General features: G+C 29.8%; 1 protein-coding gene across 1 annotated transcript in view; it reads left to right on the top strand.

Annotated features, from left to right (window-relative positions):
* The first annotated feature begins 1637 nt into the window (after positions 1-1637).
* The window catches only part of Cht6 (Chitinase 6), a 71418-nt gene continuing 62499 nt past the window's right edge, over positions 1638-10556 (top strand). The window contains exon 1 of the mRNA XM_013314695.1: positions 1638-1925. Coding sequence (XP_013170149.1) covers positions 1881-1925 — 45 coding nt within the window. The 5' untranslated portion in view covers positions 1638-1880. The remainder of the gene's footprint in view (positions 1926-10556) is intronic.

The following is a 10556-nucleotide window of genomic DNA, read 5'->3' as shown; positions in this document are numbered from 1 at the left end:
AATTTATATATTAATCTCTTAACTCCTGCCTAAATCCTCAGAAATACGTACCTATGCTTAAAAATTTAGAAACATAAGATGCAAAAAAATAAACAATTTGAAAATCGAAAGACATTTTTGAACATACTATCGCTTTCGAACTAAAAATGTTTTAAAGTCTCATTATTGGGTAATTTAAAAAATTTGAGACATAAGATTGTTCATTAATAAAGATACCTAACTAGCTCTAAGCAACAACGTTATGTATTTTTATCTATTAACTTCCACACTAATTGCGTAATTAAGTATTTAACTTATTCGTGTAATATATGCCATGCCGCAATAGTCGCTAACTTAAAACTTTAAACGCGTTTAGGCGCGGCAGTCGTGTCGCTACATTCTTTGCTAAAGTTTTTTGCAAGTCCATACCAGTCACCTATGATCTAGTAATCTAGAGCATGCCGAAGGCTAGTTTCAGCGAGAAGGGCGGTGCCTTGCGTATGTCGAATCTTTGTACCTTTTATGTATGTATATTTTAGTTTTTACTGAAACATCTTTGCTATGGAATATTATATAAATCATGGTCATAAATTAATGCCAATGTTTCTTCCTTAAAAAAATAACTGAGGATGAAATAATGGAAACAAAAAGGAATCAATGTCTTAGATTAGGTTCGCGGCAATTGGTAGTCCGTGGTCTCTGCCTAACCCTCTGGGTTACGGGTGAAGTATAATGAGTTATGTAGAGTCCACTGTAGCATTAATTGTTGCACGAATTGCTCGCAGTCTATTTCTTACTGTGAAGTCAAACCAACAAGAAGAGTTCTAGAAACTCAGTAAACGAGTTTTCGATATGGATAGCTAGATAAAGGAGTTCCTTAGCTCTGTGTAGGTGTTGACTGTAGACGACGCAAAAATAAAATATAAAAGTAATTTGAAACTATTTGGTTTAACTTTACCAAGTTTCTATAACTTTTTTTTTATAACTGCATGAGATGATGATTAGGTCATAAAATTGTTCTATTGATTTAAATATTTACACTATACGAATCTACACAAAGCAAAGTAAGAAAGTAGATTAGAGACACATTATTTAAATATTACTTCAAATGGTGGATGGTTACGAGTGTGTTATTACATTACGTTAGCAGAGGTAAGATGATTACTCGAGCCTACTCTCACTCAGACTTGTTTGAAAGATTATTATAAATTACTTTTCTTAAATACAATTTCAAAAAGAAAGTTTGCTGTTGCTACATGTTGATGTTTTGATTAATAAAAAGAAAAGAAGTTTGAAATGTACTCATAAAGGATTAATGGTACCAACTGCTTTGTTTTGGAATTTGTTGTCTTTTAATTATGAGAATTAAGTGTCTATAAACTTAGTTTTAAGTTAGAAACTAGTGCCTAGTGTACAAAATCCGGTTTTAAGTTTCCATGTTAAGTAAGCGATCGGAAAGAAATATCTTAGATATCCTTGATAACTATTAAGTTACTAAAACGTCCAATCTGCGGAAACTCAAATACTTATGGGTTACATCGACAGGTTACGTAAATCTTTATGCTTAATTACAAGTCGCATACAACGTAAGGTCGTAGAAAGTGAATCGACTCGTGTGAACCGTCAAAAAAAGCCCGCCATCTTGCCAGTTTGTGGCGCGCAGTCCGCGCGAATTGACGTTTCCCGCCAAAGCGCTTTTTGAACTTCGAACGCGATTAACTTTTTAAAATTAAAAGGCGCGCGTGTCAACCAGTGTCAGCATTCGCTGTATCAAAAGTTGCATTCAATACGGCACGTGTTGTGAAATGTGTGATATAAACTTTGCGTTGTGAAAAAAGGACATTTCGCAAATTTTGTTTTATTTTTTTTATATCAATTTAATGTTTGACTTAAAATAAATCATGGGAGTTATTGATCGGAGAAAGTGTTTACCAAATATAAATATGGTAAGTTTTTAGTTTTTTTAAGAATGAAGATTTTGGAATTTATATAAAATTTTATTAATTGTAAAATGTAAGTTTATTTTTTAGAAAGTAATAATATTTCCTAAACGATTTTTTTATCACATAAGCCTTGTATCATGTAAAATATTCCATCAATTTAGAAATTCTCTTCATCATTATTGCGCAGATTTCCCTTTTTAGTTAACGTGTTTGTGTTGCGAGATATATTGGTTACGCAGTTGGATCGGCAAGGTGGTGGTAGAGTCTTACAGAATATGTTTTAAGCTAGTTTCTTATAAGTGGCAATTCCTTAAAGTGTCGTTTGGATTTATTCGATACTTTTTTGAATTAGTATCGATAAAGGAAACAAAACACAATCAGAGTCGTTACTAGAAATGAAAAATAAAAAATGATGCTTTAATTTTCTAACCAAATGTCTGAAGAGTGCAAAATCAACAGTAGATGGGGTTAATATATCTCTAGATATTTCTTCATTCATATGTACATCTACGTGTTCATCACTTAACATATATTATTTCCTCTATAGTGATGATTATTATGATCCGCTTTGATTTATTAAAAATGTTATAATGTTATAAACGAGATCCGGAAAAGAGTAATCAAATATAAAGACACCAAAGTTAAATGTTAAGGTTTCAATATTAATTATATAAAATAGGTTAAAATCAACTTTAATTTTATTAGTGATATCATCAAAATATATTCAAATATGTTGACATTTAAATGTTCTTGAATATGTAACAATTTAATTAATAATTTTTTGTATTTTTAATTTTGATAAACCGTCTTTACATTTGTCGACCTTGGCGGCTTGTCATCCGCGTTGCCATGTTGATTGATTTTTAGAAGTATAAAATTAACATTTGATTATAATATAATTTATTAATAGGTCTCTAGGATAACTGAAGGTTAACCAGCGCGCATCTTAACTGTCAAGGGTTTACACCGTAGGCTACATGATTAATAAATATCTGATTAATATAAGTACCTGGAAAACCGAGCTTTGATCGGTATTTGTTTTTAAATTGTGTTTTTTGGAAATTATATTTAAGTACGAATTACTAATAAAATGATGAAATATGAATAATATTTTTCGATCTTACCGATAGAAAAAGTTAAGTTCATGTTTAAGTTGATTATCCATAAAACACGAATAAAATGACATTTTCTAAAAATGATTCCTAGCTAGATCGATTTATCGCCCCCGAAACCCTCTATATACTAAATTTTATGAAAATCGTTGGAGCCGATTCCGAGATTCCAATTATATATATACAAGATTTGCTCATTTAAAGATATAAGATAAACGCATAAGTATGTATGGATGTTCTTTACCATATTAAACCAATACTGCTGAACAAAACTTGATGAATTTAAATAAAGAACTAAGTTAGAGTGTTGTACATAAGCTCCTTATAAAGTTTATTCGAATTCTTTAATCATAAAATATATTTATCTTTATTATTAACAAGAATGCAAGAAATACAGGTCATAATAATTCCAATAAAATATTATCAATTGTATGTGTATATAAATAGCATATTTTATTGTATATAATGTTGCCAGTAACATAGGCTGCCATTTAAAATTGTAATGCATAGTGTAGCTCTCGGCTCACGCGTCCTTGGTTATAGCCTGCGCCTGCGCACATTCCCCGTCACTGAATTCCGGCTCTTCGTACAAATAGCTCACGTACTATACATGGTGATTCAATAAAACTAAACTGGTTCAATATTTTGCTATAAAAGTATTATTTTTTTAATAATCGCGTCTGAAGTTCTAAAAAAAACAGAATTATATTTGAGACATCTCAAATTTAGTATGTAATAGACTTATCTTTTAGGAAATCTCCTTCTGGACAATGCATACAGAGTATATAAAGAAGTAATTTGGTTGATCCCGTAAATATATAGTTACGTATTGTAAACAAGTTTATAATAATAATGCGATTGGTAAAAGTAAGAGTTTGCTGACGAGTTTGTTTGTAAGTCTTACCACGATTTCGATAATCTCGGCTTTCAAACGAAAGTTGTTTCAAATAACCCGAATTAATTACATTTACCAAATCTTACACTATGTTTTATATATCTTACAATAATTGTTTTATAGTGACTTAGGTAATATTGAATAAAATAAAAAAAAACAATTACTTCGATTCAGTTACGGTAAGGTTTGTAGATATATATGTAAAAACCATTAAAAGATAAATGATAAAAATGGCTAATAGTGTTAATTATAAAAAGGCAGGGTTATTAGAAAAAAATTAAGTCGATTAAAATGATTTCTCTTAATATAACTGAATACAACATTTTCATATAAAAGACTTCAACGCGTTGCAGACTCGCTCAATTCCGATGAGTTTGGCATCTGATTACTTTAGTTAATAAAATTATGAATATGTGAATTATAATTTAAATAAAACATAAACTGAAAATAACGTAGATGTAGAAAACTAAAGATATAATGCGAAAGCTGATTTATAAAAATATTCAAAGATTGCACCTACAGGTTGGTCAAAATTTGTGTCTTTATCAACGCATTTCATGCTTTGAAGAGTAGCAGCAACATTAAGTGATACTTTACTTCTGTTAATTACCAGCCACTTACACTTCACTCGTATTAAGCAACTTTCACTTGAACTTCATTAAGCAAATCCATTGTACAAGTCGAAAGTAAAGCCTTCATAAGTAAAAGATTAGAGAGATATGTCTAAACGCAACATATACAGTCAAAGAATTTAATTTCCTTACCACTTAGAATCGATCCTACACTCAAATTGTCACAGTAAGAGTTATAATTCATGAAATATGTCGCTTTAATTTTAGGTTTTGATTTTTATTGCATTGTGATCGTCAAATGAAATTTCGCTGAAATGGGTAGGAAATAAATGTCCTTAACAATACATCCAACGGCCGTGTCCAAAGCGGAATTGCATCGTGTTGCATGCGAATATTTGTTCTAAATCGTTCGACATTACGGAACTTTCTTGTTATTTTCTCTAAGCGCTGCAATTTATTTAGATATAGTAAATATTTACATCACATTTATTTGGGTCGTTATTTTTGTTACGTTAGTCATAACAGGCGAATGTTTCACGAAGTTTTTTTGTTTTAACTGAGTCTTTCATTTTGTAAAATATATTTAAATATCTTTATTATAAGGAAACCATCTTCTCTAAATTCTATAGTTTTAAATTACCAATTTACTTTACTCTGGTACTAGGTGTCGCCTGCGACTTCGTCCGCGCGAAATTAAAAAAAAACATAATTAGGACTATATGTGTTCTTCCAGACTATGTTCAATATGTATGCCAAATTTCATAGATATCCGATCAGCTGTTCTAGACCTTCGAACATACATCTATCCATCTAAACATTCGCATTTATAATATTAGTAAGATTGAAAAAAAATATCGAAAAGTTAACATAAAAAACTAAATCAAGTAATATTTTAATACTGATTTTTTTCATTACATTTCATAATCAAAATAACTGTTTTTTTGCAAATAAAACCTACATAGAGGTAAAGAGAAAAATGTCGGCCAGTTAGCATTGGCAACGCGTGCTCGTAACCATTTCATAAGGCAATGCAATACGATACCTTTGCTCGATTGCGTCGCTTCAGCTCTGATGCTATGGCACAGATACACGTAACCTGTGCTATTGTATATCATTTCATTTGCAGCATAATGAAAAAAAAACATGTAAATTGTAGTCTCTTACCATCTCTTTAGATCATTTTGAGTATAAGTAAGGAAATAAGGCTATGAGTAAAATAATCAAATTATACCTGAATTATAAAAAATAGATAAAGGTGTAAAGCGGAAGTCGAGAACGTTTTTGAGCCGACAATTTGAGTTATGCCACTAAAAAGTATGCTTAAACTTAGTCAATGAACATATTTTTATAATAATATCTTTTTTGAAGTACATCAGAAATGAAAATTTTTCAATTCTTGTTATTATTTGTATGTGCTATAATTGAGTATTATTTACACTCAACGTCTCATATACATAAGAATAACTTGCTTGAAACGGAAGTCGATTTAATTTTAACGAGTTGTTTTTAATGATTCTATTTAATTTCGTCGTATCATATCTATACTGTCCGTTCGGTAATGAACAGTTTCAGTTATCAATAACTAGAGAAAGGCGTACTGTCAAGGGTACGGCCACATACAATGTCGACCGGTCTGTCTCGTCTCAAAGGAATTTGCCGACGAGGCGAGTCGATACTATTTATAGTTAAAACCAACTAAGAACATTAAGCTTTGAATAATGAATTATTGAGATTTGAAATACTCAAATAGTGCCACAGAAAACTACATATAAAAACACTGGCCGTCACCTTCGACTCCGTCCGCGCGGAAAAAAAAACCTTAATAAGTAGATTATGTGTTCTTCCAGACTATCTTTTACATCTATGCCAAATTTCAGCAAGATCAATGCAGCCATTCCCAAGATTCTTTTTAACATCCATCTATCCATCTAAAAACATGTTATGGATATCACCAGACTTATGTCTTTTTTACTATCAGTAATAGCTTAAAAAATTGATACCATTTACATATATATAAAAAAATACATTATGGAAAAATATGAGTAAACAAGGTGATAATTTAAGGAAAACATTGGCTTTCAAACGACCTTTATAAAGTCATTAAACTCTCGATATTCAAAGGTCTTTTATTTTGCCTATTTTTATAAACATTTATTTTGTAGTATTATCAAATTCGTTTGGTTCTAGACAACAATCGATAAACATGTGAGTACAATAAATATATTTTCTTTGTTTTTAATCAAATTTGAAATGTCTCTAACTATTTTGACTTTAATTTTTTTAGCTATTTTAGAATGAGATTTAATATTATCCGTGATCGCACCGGAAGTGTGCTACATAACCGGCTATGTATAAATCTATTCCGTTACATAAGTTATCAGAAGTAATATTAGTTACAAGTTTTTTTTTATATAAATAGTAAAAGTAACCATACACAATTGTTCTAACTCTCTCTGCGGTAATTTAACGCTGTATGTTTTACAAAATCAATTTGAGACGATGATTTTTAAACTATGTTTCCACAATAATTGATTTTAAAGCGAATATTCTGTGAAATGTTTTTTCTAAACATACTTTACCATGCTTTAATAATCTGAAGGATTAGAATAGGAACCATTCGAAATTCAAATTGAAGATTGAATACCATATTACGAGTAAGTAAGACACTTAACTTACGCTGTAAGAAACTACTATTAACACCAAATTTAAATCATCAATCTGTATGAAACATGTTAATAATGTAATTAACTTAAAAAATAAAGATTAAATTATATCAAATATAACAATAAGTATTTATCGAAGCGAAAACGTAAATAACAGTCAAGAGTAACAAATTGAATTTTGCAAGACATTTACGGCCCAACTAATGCCGCAATGATAAATTAGAAACACAATAACTTACGTCATGTCTAGACAGAATTATCGGTTATAGATTCTTAGGTTTAAAGAATTTTTATATTATTATATTATACATATACTTAAATAGATGTTTAAAGAGAACTTAGCTTATATTAAATAATATAATATAAAAATAACGCGCATATTTTCAATTATCTTTTATTAAACAATGAAATAACTAAGGTCAATACTTAATTTAGTTTAATCTAACAGCGAATTTATAAGTTAGTTTATGAATTTCTACATAAGTATTTTTATATAATACATTTAACTCAGTCTGAAAAAATGTTACTTAGAAATATTCCTACTTAGTTATTTAATGTTTTATTGATAATGTTTGATAACATAGCTTTTTTTCCCAAAGATTATGTTATATAAGTAGATGTGTCGTGTCGGCTATGATTTAAATTATCTTATTTGAATAAATATTTTAAACAAATAACATTACTTCATCATCTAATCTATTCAAAAAGTTGTCGCTTTCTCTTCACATTTCGCATTCCACGCGGAAGTAAGAAACCGTACAATATTATCAGTTACACACAGGTTAATAGTTAATTGTTAGATGAGACAATAAGTTTATTTGAAGTTATTTAATCATTAGTTGTGCTTAATACAAGTATTTACAAAATGGTAGTGCGTTAACGTAAGTTTAATACATTTTTAATTCATCTTATAATTCTCGTGTCACAATGTTAGTTATCATATTTTCTGAAGCAGTTTGACCGGATTGTATGAAAATTTTTATGGATATTCAGTGTAGGTTTGAGAATCTTCTACTATCTATTTTTTTATTCTAGCGCTGACTGAGTTGCCTTGGAGTTGACTCCATCCGTGTAAAATTTTAAAAAAATGTTAGTTACCTATGCGTCTTACACGCCTTCTACGTCTACGCCAAATTTGAAGATCCGTTTAGCCGTTCTGCAGATTAGCAGCCATCGTTTCATTCATACATCCAAACATTGTTATTTATTATATTAGTGAGATAACTAAGATAATGGGAATATGCATGAAATATGTACAAAGTTCTATGAGTAACTAGTAAGAATTTAAATATATAATTGTATTATATATCGAATACATAGAAAGGGCAAGAGTCACAAGGTCTGTGTGCTCGCTACAATCTTTGCATCGCAAGGTCCAGTCGCGGAACATTCTCAGGCGATAACTAACTTCATTGTTGGAATACAATCATTGATAGATATACTATGAGAATGTCGCTATTAACATACAACATAAAAGCCTTTATATCAAGCTCTTGTTACAATACCGATATGTTAAGTACATAGATTTGGTGATAAAGGAAGATAAATAGCGTTTGTAAATTGTTTTATACAGTAATAAGAGTTGACTGTATTATAAATAATTTATCTTAATCCAGTTATATGACATTTCTAGAAGTGTCTATACAAAGGTAATTTAATAAAATTTTCCAACTCTACATAACAATCACGATGTTCTTAATTTTCTTTAATATCATTCCATGAAACAGAAAAGTATTATTTTAGAACCTGGTTTGGTTTTTATTAAGTTTTAAGGTGTTTAAAAAGTTGATGTTTTTTTCTAATTTTTTTATAGTAAAATATTAGCAGATTTTTTTGTAAATTTACTAATATTTCTTTAACCATTCCAACTAAGCTTTAGGCTTGTGCTAGGACATGGTTTACGACAATAGTCGAATGGCGGGATTCGAACCCCCGACCTCGTGTTCGGAAATCCGTACCCTTAACCATTAGGCTATTGACGCTTAACATAACAAGTTATAGTCAGTTGTAATGAGTTCCTAATATCAATGACGTGATGCGATTGGTGATATACTTATGTATTATATAATACGTTAATTCGGCAATTTAATACTTATGTAAATGTGGAATAAACTAGTGACAGTTTGCATATAATTAAAAAATCAATAGCTATGCTTTAAACAGGTTATAGGCAAAAAATCCGCCATGATCGACGTATTTTAACAATTTTCGCGTAACACATCTTTTACCCGAATTAAATGATCAGGAAACGTTTCACTGGTATAAATACCTGCATGTATGTATGTATAGAAGATTCATATTCTTCTGAATATTATAATTGGAATCACATAAAGTTAGGCTTGTTTTTTTTTAAATTAAAAATGTGTTATTTGTAAATATCAGCTAATTATTTTTAGTATTATTTGTTGCATAACTTTTTCGTAAATTATGTTACTTAAATATAAAAAAGAATGTTTAATTTTGTCTTCCTTCATTCTTTACACTTGCCTTGACCGTACAATTTAAGGTTATTCCATTCCTTGTGATTGTCACATATTTACTTAGTTGTCACGTAATTAGCTATTGTCTAATTGTATATAGATGGTGGGATATGATTCGTGGGAAATATAAACTGTTCATTGTACGTAAATGTAATTAAAGTGAAAAATTTAAAACCTAAATACATAGACGTGGGATATTATAAATATATTTTCATTTTATCGTTACGTTTATACTTGCGATTTTCCGTCTACCCCATTTGGTATAGTGCCCTGATAGTTTATCATACATAGTTTAGATATTATTTCAACATCGGAAACTTTTACAACTTCTTAGTGTTTCTGAGACCAAAATCCCCCATTCTGTTTTGTCAAAGATAACAAAAGGGATGACGATATGTTTTATACAGATCATCAGAAACCCACGATTAGACAAGTCCGATCAGGAAGTCAATAAAATTCCAATGCGCTTTTGTGAAAAAAAATACTTGATTAAACAAAAGACGATGTTTCTGAAATAAATCGTTGAATACTGACAACATATAATTCAATGGCACTTTAATGTAAATACTCGTAAATACGATTTAAGAAACATATTCGATTAAAAAAGCACAATAATTTATTTGAAGGGTGACTTAAAAGGGAAAACCAGTATTGAAAGTTTATACACGCAAATGGGGTAATAAATAAGGATGTATATAAATAAATGTGGGGGATTCTTATACTTTTATAGCTAGGCATCATCTTTAAATAACTTGACACATTTCCTATGTAATATATTTAAAGTGGATATTTCTTATTATCTTATATATAAAATTTTCGTGTCACAATTTTCATTCCCATACTCCTCCGAAACGGCTTGACCGATTCTCATGAAATTTTGTGAGCATATTGAGTAGGTCTGAGAATCGGCTA

This window comes from Papilio xuthus, unplaced genomic scaffold (genome assembly GCF_000836235.2).
Source record: "Papilio xuthus unplaced genomic scaffold, Pxut_1.1 DF827135.1, whole genome shotgun sequence".
NCBI lineage: Eukaryota > Metazoa > Arthropoda > Insecta > Lepidoptera > Papilionidae > Papilio > Papilio xuthus.
Note: the sequence above shows the minus strand (reverse complement) of the source record. Positions and strands in the feature narration are given on the sequence as shown.